The 18,270-nt window shown below is 47.2% G+C and overlaps 2 protein-coding genes across 6 annotated transcripts in view; one reads left to right on the forward strand and one right to left on the reverse strand.

The window, feature by feature from the left end:
• The window catches only part of Ift140 (intraflagellar transport 140), an 86,133-nt gene extending 73,372 nt beyond the window's left edge, over positions 1-12,761 (reverse strand). The window contains exons 1-5 of the mRNA XM_021186052.2: positions 12,004-12,761; positions 9,781-9,958; positions 7,828-8,049; positions 2,210-2,331; positions 1,935-2,077 (exon numbers count right to left, since the gene is read on the reverse strand). Of these exons, the coding sequence (XP_021041711.1) occupies positions 1,935-2,077; positions 2,210-2,331; positions 7,828-8,049; positions 9,781-9,927 (634 nt within the window). The 5' untranslated portion in view covers positions 9,928-9,958; positions 12,004-12,761. The remainder of the gene's footprint in view (positions 1-1,934; positions 2,078-2,209; positions 2,332-7,827; positions 8,050-9,780; positions 9,959-12,003) is intronic.
• Positions 12,762-13,124: 363 nt separating this feature from the next.
• The window catches only part of Cramp1 (cramped chromatin regulator 1), a 54,244-nt gene continuing 49,098 nt past the window's right edge, over positions 13,125-18,270 (forward strand). For 3 of the 5 annotated variants that reach the window (XM_085833128.1, XM_021149887.3, XM_021149886.3), the window contains exons 1-2: positions 13,125-13,373; positions 14,868-15,205. In XM_085833128.1, the coding sequence (XP_085689254.1) occupies positions 14,869-15,205 (337 nt within the window). In that variant the 5' untranslated portion in view covers positions 13,125-13,373; position 14,868. Of the gene's footprint in view, positions 13,374-13,397; positions 13,473-14,391; positions 14,490-14,867; positions 15,206-18,270 lie in introns of those variants that run through there. The other 2 variants (XM_029471204.2, XM_085833129.1) reach the window with 2 other exon arrangements.

Raw genomic sequence — 18,270 nt, forward strand, 5'->3', positions numbered from 1 at the left:
TAACAATGAGTATTTATTAAGCAGAGATTATGGAGCAGGCCTTTTACAGACAAGAATCCCCATCTTCCATAGAGGGAAATGTAAACACACAGAACTGTACCTTAAAGCCCTCATCTTGGGGATCAGGTAGAGATGTAAATCTAGACCCTCCATAGCTCTGTACACATCCTCTTCCAGGTTACCAGCTTCAGCCCGTCCACCTCAGCCCTCCTTCCCATACTCTTCTCTCTGGCCCATGGGGATCACCCGCTTAGAGATTCCCTCTGGGACTTCCTCAATTTCCCCTCTGCACTGGCTCTATCTATTCTCTATAACAAAAGATTTTTCCTATTCAAAAGTTATAAACCTTATGAACTCTTCCAACATCAGCAGCCTCCCTTCTTAAACTTCACCTCCCTTGGTTCTTATCTCCTGGGCCTCTGCCAGGCACTTATGTTGAGGCTTGGTCTGTACTACATATTGTAATGGTAAATTCTCTACTCTCTAGTGCCTAGGAGGGACTTCTCACATTTATCAGCTTTTGTGGTGCAAACCTTGCTCCTTAACTTAAAACTATTGGTTAATAGAGATGCCTATAGCCTATAGCTGGGTAGAGGAGGGGAAGGTGGGGCTTCAGTTCCTGGGCTTGGGGTCTGAAGAGGAATCATGAGGTGAGGGAGAGGGAAGAGGGCATCATGGGAAGAGATGGACCATGAGAACATGACCAGGAGAAACAGCAAGAATTTGGGATATGCTGCAGGCAGGTAGCCAGGCTAGCAATTAGAGAAGTAGATTAGGGGTCATGTGCTTAGAATAAGTAATTGTCAGAGCCAAATAAAATAACCATAGTCTGAGCCTCCTTCATTCATAAGCTAGACAGGCATAAGATTAAATCAGTTCCACGACATAACACTTAAGACTGTTACTCTGTCTCATTAGCTTCAGGGTGTATTTGTTTCAACCCTGGCTGGGATTCATGCTTATAGTGAGAATAAGTAATATTAAAATCATCAGTCAGTTAGCGTGGTAGTAGAGCTATAATCTCCACCCTCAGGAAGCTGAGGCAAGAGGGTGGCCATGACTTTAAGATCAGACTAGGCAAAAATACCCCCCCACACACACACACACACTGCCACACACACACAAGATAGGGAAAAAAATTACAATCAACAGATGGTGCTTAATAGTAAGCTCTGTGTGGTGGTGGCGGTGCACGCCTTTAATCTCAGCACTTGAGAGGCAGAGGCAGGTGATCTCTAAGTTTTAGACCAGTCTGGTCTACACAGCACATTTCAGGCCTTCCAGGGGTACGCAGTAGTAAGATCCTGTCTCAAAAAACAAATGGAACCCCCCTCAAACCAAACCAAAGGAAAAAAACAAAACAAAAATGAATCAACAAGCCGGGTGATGGTGGCGCACGCCTTTAATCCCAGCACTCTGGAGGCAGAGGCAGGCGGATTTCTGAGTTTGAGGCCAGCCTGATCTACAAAGTGAGTTCCAGGACAGCCAGGCTACACAGAGAAACCCTGTCTCAAAAAACCAAAAAAAAAAAAAAAAATCAACAAACCAATCAACCAAACCCTAAAACCTTCCTCATGAAGCCGGCCATAGCCGGTGTTCGTTTGCAATCCCAACACTTAGGAGAGTTTGGCAGGAGGAAGGTCATAAATTAGAAGCAGGCCCATGCTACATAGTCAGACCCTATCTCAGCACAGAGCAAAAACTTCTTTAGAAAAACCCCTTCAACACAAATTAAGATGGCCTGTCCTCATGTCTGTTAGAGCACAGCACAGCAACAGCTAAGCACGAGAGCATCTTGAGGGAGCCCAGCATCCAAAGATCCACGCACTGTACCCTGCCTTCCTTTCACCCAGCAGCATTGCTGTCAGCCTAAAACCCTAGCCAAGCCTCTCTCACATCCTTTTGCTTCTACAATTATGTCCCAAGTTGCTCACCATCCATGAGACTGACAAAGAAAGACAGCCCCTCCTGAGATCCCGTTTTCAGGAAACTTCCAAAGCTGCTTTTTCTCCAGTTAAACATGTCCAGGGCTTTCTCATCCCCGCTTACTGCTGCCTTTGCCAACTGAACCAGATCCCTGAGAGTAAAGAATATAGCAGTCAAGATTCCCAGAATGACTCTGGGCTGGGTCCACATGGATCAAGAGCCATACACCCTACCCCAGGATGAAGGGAGACACACACCAAACATTGTGGGGCTTCATACTTACTCCCCAGGAGGGGGGAGCCGGAAGATGCAATGGGTCAGTGCTTTCCCATATTCGTGTTTCAGGAGTGGTGTTCCCTGTACTCGGCCTCGCTGGTCCAATCTCCACAAGAGCAGGACCCCAAGCTGCAAGAGGCCAACAACATTCGTGAGGAACACGTCCTACAGAACATGTGTGAGGAACACTTCCCTACAGAAAGCTCCCTACTTGGAGGTGAACAGCAATGGAGAAGCAAAACGCTAGTGATTTTTCATTCAAAAACATGACTGTACTACCTGTGTGTACACTATAGAAATGCTAAACTATTCCACAGTATTTATGGAATTACAACTGTTATCTTCAGCCCCTCCTCTACATCACTTCTAGAGATAGCAGCTGTCATGTGCTTAGAATAAACTGGTAATTGTCGGACTAATTTTGATTTACAGGAAGATTACAATGACAGTCAGAGTTCTTATATTTGACACCAATTTCCCCTGCTATGAAACCGTAAGGTACATTCCTTAGAATTGATGAGTCAGGGCTGGGGATACAGCTCAAGTCAGGGCTGGGGATACAGCTCAGCAGTAGTGCTTTCTCAGTGCACACAGCCTTGAATTCAATCTCTAGCACTGCCATGAACACCAAAGAAAGCATTTGTATTCTTTTTTTTTTTTAAAGATTTATTTATTTATTACATGTAAGTACACTGTAGCTGTGTTCAGACACACCAGAAGAGGGAGTCAGATCTTGTTACAGATGGTTGTGAGCCACCATGTGGTTGCTGGGATTTGAACTAAGGACCTTTGGAAGAGCAGTCGGGTGCTCTTACCTGCTGAGCCATCTCACCACCCCACATTTGTATTCTTTTTTTTTTTTTTTTTTTTTGGTTTTTCTAGACAGGGTTTCTCTGTGTAGCCCTGGCTGTCCTGGCACTCACTTTGTAGACCAGGCTGGCCTCGAACTCAGAAATCCGCCTGCCTCTGCCTCCCGAGTGCTGGGATTAAAGGCGTGCGCCACCACGCCCGGCTCGTATTTGTATTCTTAATATCCCTTTTCTGTCCCAGGAGCCTGCCTAGGATTCCACGTGGCATTGAGTCGTCATGTCTTCTTAGGCTCCTGTGGGCTGTGATTTCCTCGGGTGTTCCTTGTTGGCTTATTTTTAAAGGACTTCTCAGTTACATTGTTCCACTAGGATTTATCCGATATTTCTCCCATAACTAGATGGTGGTTATGGGTTTGTTGGGGGAGGACCAGAGGAGCAATTCCCTACTGGAGAGTCCTTACTATAAACACAATTCATCACCTTGACAACCTTTAGAGTAGCTTTTATCCATTGTAAAATGAGTCTTTTCCCTCTTTGTGGGAAGCCACATACGCCATTACAAGATGGCGCTGGCTACCGCTGGCCACCACCCATGATTATGGGTAAACAACCAATGTGCGCATGTGCAAAAGTTTTTTGCTGAGTCACTGCCTGACCCGAGGCATGTTAATGAGGTACTGAAAGCATAACCAATCAGGTGTAGACATGCCTCTCCTAGGCATATATAGGCTGCACCAGTTCTGGGGCTCGGGGTCTTTCACATTCGCAGTAAAAGCTCTCCCAATAAACGTGTTGCAGAAGGATCCTGTTGTGGTTTCTTTCTTGCTGGCAAGTCGGGCGTCTACACCTCTTTTTATGCTGTATGCATGAGAAAGAAGTATGCAGTATGCATTTCTCACTGAAGGGATGGGAGTTACTATACTCTACCTTGTGATGGTTTGAATAAAAATGGCTCCCATACAGTCCCATAAGGAGGAGCCCTCTTAGGAAGTGTGGCCTTGTAGGAGGAAGTGCTGTGAGGTTTCAGAAGCTCAAGCCAGGCCTAGTGCCTCACTGTCTCTTCCTGCTGCCTGCTAATTGGGATGTAGAGCTCTCAGCTCTCTCCAGCACTTATGTCTACCTCCAGGCTGCCATGCCTCCTGCCATGACGAGAATGGACTAAACATCTGAACTGTAAGCCCACCCCAACTCACTGTTTCCCTTTATAAGAGTTGTTGTGGTCATGGTGTCTTTTCACAGCAATGGAAACCCTAAATAAGACATTCTGCATGGAATTCCTCATGGATGAAGTATCAACATAAATCATTTGGTCTGCTTCAGCATAAGAGATTTTTCTCTTTTCCATCATCTATTTATAGGTGATGATATAAACATAAGAGTATGCTTATAACAGTATGAACTCTTTTTTTTGTGTGTGCCACCACTGCCCGGCTCTAAATGCAGTTTACTCTGTTGCTCAGACTCTTCCAGCTCTGATCACTGGAGGCATTTTCAGTTGTTCCCAGGCTTTTCCTTTTCCTCTTTTTCTTTCTTCAACCTGGCTTTTACATGTTCTTTTTTTTTTTTTTCAAGCAACAATGTTTAATAAATCACAGAGGGAAAAAAAATCAAAACCAAAAATGATGCAGTAAGTAACAACAGCCACCTTCATCACTCCGTAAAACAATTCTGTTTTTAAATTCCCCAACAGTAGCCGGGCGGTGGTGGTACACGCCTTTAATCCTAGAAACAAAGCACTCAACACTTAGGACTGAGCAACGACACGCAGATGAATGAATGACCTGACAGCAGACTGAAGCCTGGGAAGGAATCATGCCTAAGGCCTCTAATCTCTAGAAGACACACATTCATCAAGAGAGCAGGTTCGCCGGGCAGTGGTGGTGCAAGCCTTTAATCCCAACACTCAGGAGGCAGAGGCAGGTGGATTTCTGAGTTCGAGGCCAGCCTGGTCTACAAAGTGAGTTCCAGGACAGCCAGGGCTACACAGAGAAACCCGGTCTCAAAAAAACCAAAAAAAAAAAAAATCCACTACAGTAGCTCCAAAATAATAATTATAATCATAATAATATTTGTGCTCAAAGCTCTGCCATGCGGTAGTCTGCCTGGTTCCCACAAGGAGGAAGCTGGAGTGGGTGGGTTGATGAGCAGGGGGAGGGGGGAAGAGGATAGGGGAAAAAGGCTCTCAGAGGAGAAACCAGGAAAGGAGATAACATTTGAAATGTAAATAAAGAAAATACCTAAGGCCAGGCTTGGTGATGCACGTCTTTTCTAAGTTCGAAGCCAGCCAGATCTACAAAGTGAGTTCCAGGACAGCCAGGGCTACACAGAGAAACCCTGTCTCGAAAAACCAAAAAAAAAACCCAACAACAACAAAAAAACCCCAAAAACCTAATTAAAAAAAAAAAAAAACAAAAACAACCCAACAGTCTAAATTTACATGGGTTCTTATGCTCTATCTTTTTTTCCCCCCATTTTTTCAAGACAGGGTTTTTCTGTGTAGCCCTGGCTTTCCTGGAGCTAGCTCTGAAGACAAGGTTGGCCTCTCCCTCCCAAGTGCTGGGAGTAAAGATGTGCACCTCCACCACCTAGTAACTGATGATCCACCTTGTGATCCTCAGGTTTAAATGGCAAGAATTTTATTTTCCCAGTCCAGACAAGAGAAATCTTAAAGGGACTGCACATGGGGTAATAGTACTGCGTCAGTGTTCCGTTCCCTGGGTGTGATAGGTACTTGGTATTGATGAAGGAGAGGGCTGAGATCTTAGGTGCTGGATGCCTATGTATTTAGGAATAAAGTATCATAGTATTTGTGATGAATCTGCAAATATTCAGGAAAAAAGTGCATAGGCAGAGAAAAGGTAGACGTGTTAGTGTCAACAACTAGTACGTCTATGGGAAAGGTAGACAAGTATTCCTTGCAATATGTGTGTGTGTGTGTGTGTGTGTGTGTGTGTGTGTGTGTATTTCAGCACTCAGGCTCTTCAACTTCAAAGGACAGGAAGAGAAAGTCAAGGGGAGGTGGTTCTGGAAAGTTCTGCAGGCACTGTATGTAGTTATCTAGGGCCTCTCTGGCACCAAGAGGACATAGGCCTTGATATTTATAGAGTCCTTGATGAGGGTGTTGCTAAGCTTTATGTGGGAAAAAAAAATCAATGAACTTGTGAGCTTTGTCTAAGTGTCCAGGAAGAAAATATTCGTCTCAGGGCCACATATATCTGTGAACTATCTGGACTACTGCGTAGTTTCTTGGAGTTGCTCACTGGCTTTTCCCACTGATTTGAAGCACACACACGGATACCTGGAGCGTATCACTGATAAATGCTTCACACTGTAATGTTTTTCCCTTATGCTACCCAAGGCCTGCAGTTTAGGGGGATCGAGTGGTTTGACTGAGAATGGCTCCCGTAAGCTCATAAATGCTCAGTCAACAGGGAATGAAACCATATGAGAGGATTAGGAGGATTAGGAGGTGTGGTCTCCTTAGAGGAAATGGGTTGCTGGGGGGTGGACTCTGCTTGCGGTCAAAGCCCACCATGCCAGGCTCAGTATGTATCTCTGCTTGCTGCCTGCAGATCAAGATGTGAAGAATGCAGCTACTGCTCCACAGACATGCCTACCTGTCTCTCATCATGATGATCATGAATGACTCTAAAACTGTAAGCAAGCCCCCAATTAATGTTTCATTTCATGAGTTGCCTTGGCCATGGTGTCTCTTCACAGCAATAGAACACCAGCAAAGCCAGGGGCATCACCATTACGTGGCTAGGGCTACTGGGATGAGAACCTGAGCTGCTCTTTTAGCTTCTCTGAAGATCTGAAAAGTGTATGGCTGAAGAAAGAGGAGAGATGGAGGGTGGGCTGTGGACTGTGCAGTCTTTTCACTCTATGTGACTTTTATAAGGTTTGGAAACATGTCAATATATTACCTTTAGTTAAATGTGGCACATTGTGAGATTTCTGCTGTACAATCGTGACTCAAACCAGGGCTTCTCAGCTCTGGAAGGTCATTCTTGTCACAGAAAATGTCCAGTATATCTCAGAGCACTGGCAGCACTGCTAACCTCTGCCACAGGGCACATGAGACTCCCACGTCTCTCATCACTGCAAAATTCACCCAAGGTAAGGAGCCCCAATCTAGAGAAACTAGACTCCAGGCCACTAAAAATGTGTTCATGGAAGTTGGTGATTTTGGAGTGCCACCAACAGGCTGGTATCCTGGATACTCACTCTATCTCCATGAGTGCAATCCCCTAACATGTTCATTTAAAAATTATAGACAGGGGCTGGTGAGATGGCTCAGTGGGTAAGAGCACCCGACTGCTCTCCTGAAGGTCCAGAGTTCAATTCCCAGCAACCACATGGTGGCTCACAACCATCTGTAACAAGATCTGGCGCCCTCTTCTGGAGTGTCTGAAGACAGCTACAGTGTACTTACATATAATAAATAAATCTTAAAAAAAAAAATTATAGACATATCTTTGGCACATGATGGTATTGAAGGATAAATACTTGAAGTTTTGATTCAAATATAAAAAAGAAAATAGAAAAAGAGCACATAAAATTGGGAAGGAATAGGGTATTAGGGACAGAGAAGGAATTGGAGGGGAGGGATGGGGGATAGACTTGATCAGAACACATTATATGCATGCCTGACATTCTCCATCAATAAGAAATGAAACAGAACCGCCCCCCACCCCTGCAATTATGCCTGAGGAGAGCAGCTGAACCTCAAAGCCACACGTTTCCTATACCTTGGGACTTAGCATCTTTCACATGCACCCTATGTGCACGGTGGGGATGGAAATGATACACTTACCTTATCTCCAGATACCAGACAGCTCCCACTGGTGCTCCAGCTGAGGATGGCAATGTCAGTCGTATGTGGCAGGGGCACTGTGTGCTGCTCCTTGTCCTGCTTATTAAACATTATCACTTCTCCAGTTTCCCAGCCAATAGCCAGGATAAGCCTTGTTGGGTGCCAGCACAGTGAAGTGGCCTGGAAAGACCTCTCAATGTGGGTGTCAGGCACGGGCTCACCCTGTGTGGGACAAGAAGTAAGACCTCCCATTGTAGATAGGAGTAAGTACATCAAGAAGCGGTCTAACACATAAAACTTGCATCAGTACAACATGCCTGTGGATACTTGAGGCTAATGATGGGTATCTTCCACAGTCATTCTCCACATTATTTTTAATTTGAAAATTATTAGGAGCTGAAGAGACAGCTTCAGCTCAGCAATTAAGAGTTCTTGCTGGGGCCAGGCAGTGGTGGTGCACGCCTTTAATCCCAGAACTTGGGAGGCAGAGGCAAGCGGATTTCTGAGTTCGGGGCCAGCCTGGTCTACAAAGTGAGTTCCAGGACAGCCAGGGCTATACAGAGAAACCCTGTCTTGAAAAACCAAAAAAAAAAAAAAAAAAAAAAAAGTTCTTGCTGGGGCTGGAGAGATGGCTCAGCGGTTAAGAGCATTGATTGCTCTACCAAAGGTCCTGAGTTCAATTCCCAGCAACCACATGGTGGCTCACAACCATCTGTAATGGGATCTGATGCCCTCTTCTGGTGTGTCTGAGAACAGCGACAGTGTACTCACAGACATAAAATAAATCTTGACCAAAAAAAAAAAAAAAAGTTATTGCTCTTCTTCCAGAGGCCCTGAGTTCAGTTGCCCCCATCCATGTCAGATGGCTCACAGCCACTAAGTCCTGCTCCAGGAACCGATGTCCTCTTCTAGCATCCACGGGTCCTGACACAGACGTGTGCTCACACTCACATGCAATACATAAACATGGTTTAAAAGATTACTTATCATGTGTGTATGCATGTGTGTCAAGATAGGTGTGGAGATCCGAGGAAAACCTGAGAGAACTGGCTCTCCCTTCTGTCATGTGGGTCCTCATGTAGACGGACTCAGCTCATTGCCCTTGGCAGCAAGCACCTCCACTGTGAGCCCATCTCGTCAGCTCACCTTTGAATCTGGAGCTTACTGCCAGAGCTAGGCCTGGTAGCCAGCAAGATCTAGATCTTCTCATATATGGCAGTCCTTTTATCCTGCCATAGAGGTTCAAGAGCACGCTTAGATCTGACCCCCTGTGCTGTACATGGGGTCTCCACCTCCTCACATTGATCTGACTTCCAACTCTTCGTGATTCAACTGATGAATATCTTTATCAGGTATTCTGCCCTCTATCACTGTGAGAAAAAGACTTTCTACTTCTTTGAAGTCACCTACTTTGTGGCAATTTGTTATAGCAGCCGTAGGAAGCTAGTGTAGTTCGAATGGGTCAATGTGGGGCTAGAGAGGTAGCTTAGCAGTTCAGAGCACTTACTGACTTTCCTAAGAACCTGGGGTTTGGTTCCCAGCAACAACATGATGGCTCACAACCATCTACAAGTCTAGTCCCAGTGGATCTGATACCTTCTTCTGACCCTGAAGACATGCACCTGGCCCATATACACACATGCAGGCAAAAGAATCATACTCACTACATAAATAAATCAAAAAAATTCAAAGGGCCGACACAAAGAGTTGAGGAAGGCATGCATATATGGCACAGGAGGTCAGATGTAAGCATGCTCTTGAACCTCTATAGCAGGGATAAAAGAACTGCAGGATATCGTGGCTTTGATGCTTGGGAATAACTGGCCCTTCGGAAGAACTGATTAGGAGAACTCTTGTGCTGAGTTATGCTGCCTCCTGGTCTCCATGACTCAGGAGGAGAAAAGAACACAAGAATCAGGAGCTGCTGAAGCCGACATAGCTCCAGGGACTCACTTGCTCAAGGTAGATGTCTACGTTGCCTCCAGAAGATGGGCTTATAGATGCGACTGCCAGGAATGGGTGGGTGGGGTGCCAGGTGATGTGGGAGGGAGAGCTGGGTGTGTCTGGAGCTTTGATTCGGTGGTCAAAATACAGCGCCATGATGATGCACAGACCTAGTCAAGGATGAAACCTGCAGGGCGGGAAAACCAACCCCTAGTGACAACGTGCAGAATTACAAAATGGAAGCAAACCTACAAAGACACGTAGCAGCTTTAAAATGTTTCTTAAATGAATGCAAGCCAATTCATTTGTTAGAGATCTCTACTAAGGAAAACTATAAAATCAGAAGCAAAAGCTTAAACTTGGAATGACCCACGGTGTCCTGGAAAAAGAAGTAAAATTCATTGCTATCAAAGAGAGAACTAAACAGAGAATGCAAGTAGCAAGTACTGAAACGGGGGGAGGGTGTTCAAATAATTCTTGATCATTCTCATTCGATAAGTATCATTTCAATTTATACACATACTTCAAAGAAAACATTAAAACACAATAGAAGTAAACTACCCATCAAAGAACATCTCTACAGAGAAAAACAGCATTCAGCTTCATGGAAACCAAAAAGCCCAAGACCGTCTTCTAGCTATGACTTACAGGTAGTAGAGGGCAGTCAGGATCACCAAGCTACAGTGACGGGGGAGGGGGGAGAAGCTGCATTTCATTTGTTTCATGGGCTCGAAAGATGGCTTTGTGGTTAAGAGGGTCTTCCAGACGACATGAGTTCAGTTCCCAGCACTCACATCAGGCAGCTTCCTCTGGGATCTGATGCCCCACTGGCCTCTGCAGCCTGCACATATACACATTAAAAATAAGCCAGAGAAGGTGGCACAAGCTTTCAATTCCAGCTCAGAAGAAGCAGAGATCCCTATGGGTTTGAGGCCAATATGGTCTACTACAGTGAGTTCCAGGCAGCCAAAGATACGTAGTGAGATCTTGCCTCAGAATAAGAAAAATAAAAATCTTTTTTTTTTTTTAAAGGGCAACATGTCAGCTTCAGTATGTCCATTTTATACAAGGTTCTAACTATTCATTCTCTCCTTCACTTGTGCTTAAGTTTTTTTTTTTTTTAATTATTATTCATTTGTTTTTTCAAGGCAGGGTTTCTCTGTGTAGCCCTGGCTGTCCTAGAACTTGCTTTGTAGACCAGGCTGGCCTCAAATTCACAAATATCTGCCTGCCTCTGCCTCCCAAGTCCTGGGATTAAACGTATGATGCACTTCTGAGCACAGCACTTATGTTTTAAAATGAGAATTAGCCAAATAATTAAAAAGATATTAAGTCAACTTTAGGAAGCAGATGCTCACAAAAAAAATAGTTGTTTAAAAATCTGTTAATTTCTTTAGTTCAGGAACAAGTTTCAAGTATGTAGGCCATAAAACAAGAAAAGGCCAATTTCACTTTTTCCAGTCAACTGATCCTCATTTTTATACTCATTTTTATACTGAGTATTTTTTTTTTTTTTTTTTTTTTTTTTGGTTTTTCGAGACAGGGTTTCTCTGTGTAGCCTTGGCTGTCCTGGAACTCACTCTGTAGACCAGGCTGGCCTCGAACTCAGAAATCCGCCTGCCTCTGCCTTCCGAGTGCTGGGATTAAAGGCGTGCGCCACCACGCCCGGCTATACTATTTTTATACTCAATCATTTTCAGAGGTAAGTGCCTCCATCATGCTAACTCTTAGGAAAGCTGGTTAAATTCATTATGCCCAAGGAGTCATACTAACAAGTAAGCTTAAAGACAAGATACTCCTCTTAGAGACTCCTCTTGTTGAACAAGAGGATGGGTTCTTAAGTAGCCTTTCGGGATAGTGACCAATGATATAGAGTTTAGCTCTCTGGGCCAGAATAAGATCACTAGCTGCATCGTGTACACATTACTGAAGGACAGTGTAGTTCAAGGTGGTCCAGTCAGGTCATGTTATCTTTACAAGCCACCCAAAGATTAACCAATGAGAGGATTTTGGCTTTTTTGTCTTCCCCCAGCTTCATACTAAATGCATTCAGGGGGAACCCACGCCGCAACTCAAAAGTCCAGCAGGGGGCTCTAGGATTGTGCAGAGAGACAATGTGAAGCCAGCACAGAGAGAGGAACCAAGAGGGTCCTGGCAGGTCATCTCTAGGTCCCAGGCCGATCCCATCCCACCCCTAGCCACTCCCCAGTCCAGCCCCAGACCCCTCTGCACCTTAGGTATAGGAATCTAACTTCGCCAGATTCCCCGTGCCTCCGTGTTGCCCCGACAACGCCGCTAAAGAAAGCGGAAGCTGTCGAGGGACAGCCGCGCCTCCGATGCCTCCCGAAACGACCACTGGCGACTTGCGGCGGAAAGAACCGAAGACAGTCGGTACCTCCCGGCGCAGCTCTGAGTCTTAGGCCCACTTTAGGACCAGTTTGGGTTTTCCGCTGATGGGTGGAACTATTTGCTATTCGGGGTATGCTGCGTCGAGGCTCCTAATACTTTTCTCCTCGAGTTCATCCTGCCCACCCCACGCAGGCCATCACCCGGCACCTCGCGGAGCTTAGTTGCATTGCATCGGACGGGTAGGCGCAGCTCGAGAGCTTCTCTGGGACGTTCTGAGTACCGGACACCGCCCCGGAGTGTGGCGCGTTGACGTCTCGAGAGACCGCTGCGAGCGGTATTCAGCAGAGGCTTGCAGCAGCTAGGCACAGGGTTCCCTGGGTGACCGTGCGCACTTTAGCCAGTGTTAGCCAACGGCGAGTGTCGCTGGAGAGCAGGCGCAGTAGCACGGTCCACGCCAATGAGCCAAGGGGATAACCAGAGGCGGGGACCTCCTGCGAACTGGGATACTTTTTTCAAACGCCACATGCATAAGCATTAGAGTTTTTAAAAAAACATTTCCTTATCGCTTCAAATAGGAAAAGTGTTAGTGGACTATGCTACGATACATTTATGGTCCTAAACCTGTTTTCAAAGTGCAAAGTCCCCACCCGAGTTCGCGCGCGCTTCAAGACGCCCTGCTGAGGCGGTGATTTCTTCTCACGCATCCGTCAACATAGTCTCAGCCAATCACAGCCAGCAGCCCGATCCTATTGGCTGTCGGTTGGCCAATCGGAAAAGACGCACGATCCGCAAGGGCGCGAGGTTGCCGTCACAACACGCCCCACTTTGCGGGCCCGCCCCTGTACACCGTGCGGGCGCGCGCACGTAACGTCTGCTGACCAATGGCAGCCTAGCTGGTTGGGCGCGCCCGCAGAAAAGCTGGACGTGCTCGTCTTTTTTGCGGGACGTTCGCCCCTCCCCGCTCCGGCGCCGACTTCAGGTCCCCGGCGGCCGCCGTAGCCGGAACTGTTTAGAGCGCGGCGTCCCAGGTGTGGGAGGGCGAGTGGCGGCAGCACCGGTGCCGTCAGCCCCGTTAGCCACGCGCCAGTCCACGGAGAGGTCTTGCGAAGGGAACAGTGCCTGGTGACCGCGCCTGACACCTGACCACCAGCCCGGCGTCGCGGCTTCGCCGCAGCCGGAGCTGCCGGGCCCGGTCGGTTCTGCGGAGGCCCGGGATCCGGGAGCCAGGCTGCCGGGAAGCGTGGATGAAAAAGGTGACCGTAGGCTGCACTTGGGAGCCTTCGGGATTCGCGGAGGGGCCGCGGTATTCGTGGGCTGCGCCGCGTGCAGCCAGCGGTCAGCTCCTCAGGAAGGTGCGAGCTTCTCCCACCCGAAATGGGACAAAGGGTGTGGAGCCGGGACGAGGCCCACAGTGCCCGCGCCTCCCACGGTCAGGAAGTGACGGGTTTCGGTGACGGACTCATGGAGTCCACCGCCGCTGGGGAACGACCGGAATGTGCCTGGGGACACGGCCTAGCGCGCTGGCGAGTGGGTCCTGTTGGATTGATGCATTTTGCTTGGTGCTGTTGGCAGTGCTGGTTCTGGGAATGGGTTTCGTTCCCTAGCACAATGACAGGATTTTGGGAACCGTGGTGAGGGGGTTAAAAGTGAATAGGTTCGAAGTCTTGTGCCATAAAATCATTTAGCGTAGGGTAGTGTCTTGTGTGGTTCTGTGCCAGAGTTTTCTTAAGGTAGTATTTGAAAGATCAATGCCAAACAGGAAAATTGCACACCATTTTTTGGCAGCACCATTTTATGGTGTTACTTCGAGTTTTACATCTCTGTCTCTACCTTCAGTCTGTTTCTTTGTTATCATTGGTACCTTGCTCTGTCTGGTTTTCTTATTAAGTGGAATGTTTTCAACAGTTATGTTGGACCTAGCGTCTGCTAAAGAACGGCGTGTTTCTCTGTCCTGCTTCATCATGTACACAGCCTGTCTTTAAGATGTTGGAATGTACCTGAACTTTAGTTTATTCTGAGTATAACTTCTGGCTACAGATAATTATTATTTTGCTTATCGATATCTTATGGCAGTGGTAGAAGGTACAGGAAGAATTTTGTTGTTTCCAGAATTGTTTACATAGTTCAGTTCCTATTCTTAAGATCCGACTGGAACATAACAGTGTTTGCTGTCACTTTTCCGGTGTTCTCTAACCTGTTCTATGCAACAGGCTTTGTTGAATGAGAGGTGTAGTTGGGCCATCTCCCTCCTGGGAAGGTTTCCGGAGTGCAGAATCTCTCTCTTGCATGCCAGCTTTGGAGGGAGCGGCAGTTTTGGCCTATGGAGCACTAGGGGCTCGGAGGGCAGCGCGGGCCGTTGCAATAGGCAGGTGCGCGACTTGATCGCGCGCGGCTCGGGAGCAGAGGGGAGGCACGGGCAGTGCGGGGAGCGAGGCGGGATCAAGCTGGGGGCCATGAGCTGCGGCTCCTTGGGGTAGGTGGTGGCGGGACGGCGGTACAGCGGGACCCAAAGCGCAGAGGCCAGGTCATGCTGCCGTGCCTTCCGTAGCTCCGGGCTGTGTTGGTCTACTTGGGTTAGGGGCATCCAAGGGCGGGGCGGGGTCCCGGTCCGGTCGGGCTCAGCACTCTGCGGGCCCTCGGGCGGGCGGCGGGCGGCGCTGGAACAAACAACGGCCGCCATGTTGGGAGGCCGGCGGTAAACTTCTGCCCGCCGCCCGCCTCACCGCTCCTCGTCTCTCTTGCCGCAGGATGACAGTGAAGTTGGGCGACGCCGGCAGCGGGGAGGAAGGGCTCAAGAAGCTGGGCAAGCGGACCGCCGATGAGGAGTCGCTGGACGGAGAGGGGCCCGGCGGCGCGGACGCGGCGGACAGCAGCAGCACAAAGAGGGACGGGCAGACCCCTCGGGCCTCCGGGGCCCCCGCGCCACCCAGAGGGCTGCCCACCCCGTCTCCACCGCAGGGCAGCCCCCAGGACCAGCACCATTTCCTAAGGTCCAGCGTGCGACCCCAGAGCAAGAGGCCCAGGAAGGACGCACCCTGTGCTTTGGGCAGTGGTGGTGCCAGCGGTTCCGGGCCGCGAGGAAAAGGTAGGGGGGAACCTATCCTGTGGCGTCTGACAAGACCTCCTCGGGTGGCACTTGCAGGGGCACGTGCCCACTTCCATTCCTTGGAGGCTGTTGCTTTCCTCTTAATATTAATATACAGGGCAGTGATATTGTCCTTTCTCTGGGCAAGAGACATAGATTCCCAAAGGGTCCCTGTCGGTTTTTTATGGATGGCCATTTTAAATTACGCACAATAGCTCAAGTATAGGCAGAGAAAGTTCCTGCTCTATTTCCACACCTCAAGTAGTGGGAACGGAACAAAGGAACTAGCTTTTGTAATTTATGGACTGGGGAGGCTGTTGATGGGATGGCAGAGGCCGGCTTTGACTTACTATCTTCCACCAAAGTGTTCCTGGCTTCAAAGTTTGAAGAACAGAGAAATGGGACACTTAGAGTTTCAACTGAGGTATATTTGGTGAACCAGAAAGGCTCTCCACTGGATGAAATTGACGGTGACCTATCAGGGGCAGCCCACAGAACTGTCTTGTGTTGACACTGCAACTGCTTTCTTGAAGCCTCTTACCAAAGTAAAAAAAAAAAAGTGCCATGTGGGTTCTTCACAGGCCTTTATTTCCCTGTCTGGTTTTCTCTTTATATTTCAGCATCTTGGTTTTTACCTATGCAGGCAATTTGCTCTTACATTCTTTTCAGACCAAGTTTGCCCCCCACGACCCCGTTCCCGCCTGTTTTTTTAAAAGACAAAATCTGCTGATAGCTTGGGCTGGCCTGGAATTCACTAATGCCTTGAACTCATTGTTCTGCCTCAGTTTCCTGAGTGCTAAGATTACATGCCAAAACCGATATAGTTGATAGTTGGCTTATATACACTTTTTTAAAAAAATAAAATAACAAATGTGACATCAATTTTCAGTGAGTTCTCCACACTTACAGCCAGGCATGAAGACACACTTTTAATCTAAGCACTTGGGAGGCAGAGGCAGGTAGATCTGAGTTCGAGGCCAACCTGGTTTACATAGCAAGGTCTTGACCATTGTGAGACTCTGTATTTAAAAAACAAAACCCAAAACATTTATTTATAGCAGCACTTGAACTATAGTAGTTCAAATTTTTCATTTCTTAGGGAATATTGATTTTAAATTACCAAGGTGATTCTGGTGGTTTTAAAAAGAAAATATTTCAATAGCCAGTAGAGAACTTGAATTGAGGGTCTGACGCAGGTGTGTCCCATTAAACTCACTTCTGCCTCATCCAGACTCATGACATCACCAAAAGAATTTCTGAAGTGAGTATGCCAGTTTAAAGATGTAAGCATGAGGTAACTTTGTATGTTTCTAAAACTGAAAGCTGCCTCACAAGTTTATTACTTCGGTATTAGGAGAACACGAGTTTACAAACTTGATTGTTTTGTAAAGTCCTTTTCACTAGAGGGCACAGGTGTGCTGGAGCTTCTGGGGTCTGTGCTAAGCTCCTACGTCTACAGTGACTTTGGTGATGGTGCCTCAGGAAGGCCTGCATGTGCACTCCCACCGGTACCTCACCTGCCATGCCTTGACCACTCAGTTCTCTCTGTTCGTTCAGATCTGCTTTTCTGTCCAAGATGTACCCACTTGAGAAAAGAGGAACAATTGCAGTTGTTGATGCCTCTTAAGTTTGGCTGCTGGGAAGAAATATGTTCCTGTAAGCACACCAGCTAACTCATAAGTAACTGTACATAGCAAGGGTGCTGAAGCTAGTGTTGAGTGGGTTGGGAGCTGGGAAATGACGAGAGCGGTTCGTTTGCACAAGTAGAAGAGGTTCCCCGTTAACCTCTCCCATAGATCACTGGTGCTTCTGGTTCTGATTGTTGTCCACTATGTGGCTATAGTAAAGTAAGCTATCCTAGTGCTTCTAGGAGGGAGTGAGAATCTGTTTCCTATGGCAGCTTCTTTGGCAGTGTCTGCCTTCCTGCTAAGTTCTCTCGGTAGCTGCCATCCACTCGTGCGCTGCACAGGCCATTCAGATACACTTCACCATGCCCTGGACATTCCTGGGCTGGCTTTGCAGAAACTTGTGCTCAGTCATCAGTCACCTCTATCTACTACCAGGAGAGATCAGGTGTGACCACATGCCTAAGCACACTGTGTAGCCAACCCTCAGAAATGGCTCTCTGGAGGAACATTTCTCCTACACACTGGAAATGTCCACTTTGACTGGCCAGCATAGGTCAGTAAGAAGTGAGGAGTACCTGCATGTGCAGTTCTGACTTGGAAAAAACCCTGATTTGCATATGTGAAGGGAGCTGACAGCTCAAGCAGTGGCAGTTTCTTTGCTGGTTCCATCTTCTAAGTCTCATTGTGATGGGAGTTTGGGAAGAGTGACTTATGGAGAAGAGGGAGGCCCTCCTTGTTTGGTTATCTCTGCAGAGCTGTGCTTTTTTCCTCTGAGGACAGAAGAGTAGATACTTTGACTTGAATAAACATTTTTCTAGTATAATTCTACAATTTTTTTTTTTTTTTTTTGGTGATAAAGAGAGAGACTTAGTGTCCCTCACGGCAGGCATTTTTCATTTCTATAACTCTGCTCTTGAATGGCTGTAGAGGCTAGTTTATTGTTTTTATCCTAAGCTCACTTGAAGTCAAAAATGACAGATCTGCTTATTGTTCCAGTCCTGCCACATACCAGAGACACTCAAGGATCCTCTTGTGACTGAAACCCAGAGTCACTGAAGCTGTCCATAAGAACCTGGGCTAGGACCTAGGAGCCCCCATACTCTTCCTTAGTTGGCTAGTTTATGAACTGGAGAAGTACTGAGTAAAATGTTCATTTCTCAGAAAAAAGAAAAATAAATCACCAGGTGTGTGGTGGCAGAGCCTTCAATCCCAACACTCCAGGGACAGAGGCAGGCGGAGCTCTCCGAGTTCAAGGACAGCCTGCTCTACAAAGCAAGTTCTAGAACAGCCAAGAGTACACAACAAAACCCTGTCTGGGTTTAAAAAACAAAACAAAACAAAACAAAAAACGGCTAACATATACAAAGACTCTTGTCTTGCTTCCAGCTACACCCTCTGTGATATCCATTACAATAGCAGACAGCCTGAACATATGAT

Source organism: Mus caroli, unplaced genomic scaffold (genome assembly GCF_978045245.1).
Source record: "Mus caroli unplaced genomic scaffold, Mus_caroli_1 scaffold_18, whole genome shotgun sequence".
Lineage (NCBI taxonomy): Eukaryota > Metazoa > Chordata > Mammalia > Rodentia > Muridae > Mus > Mus caroli.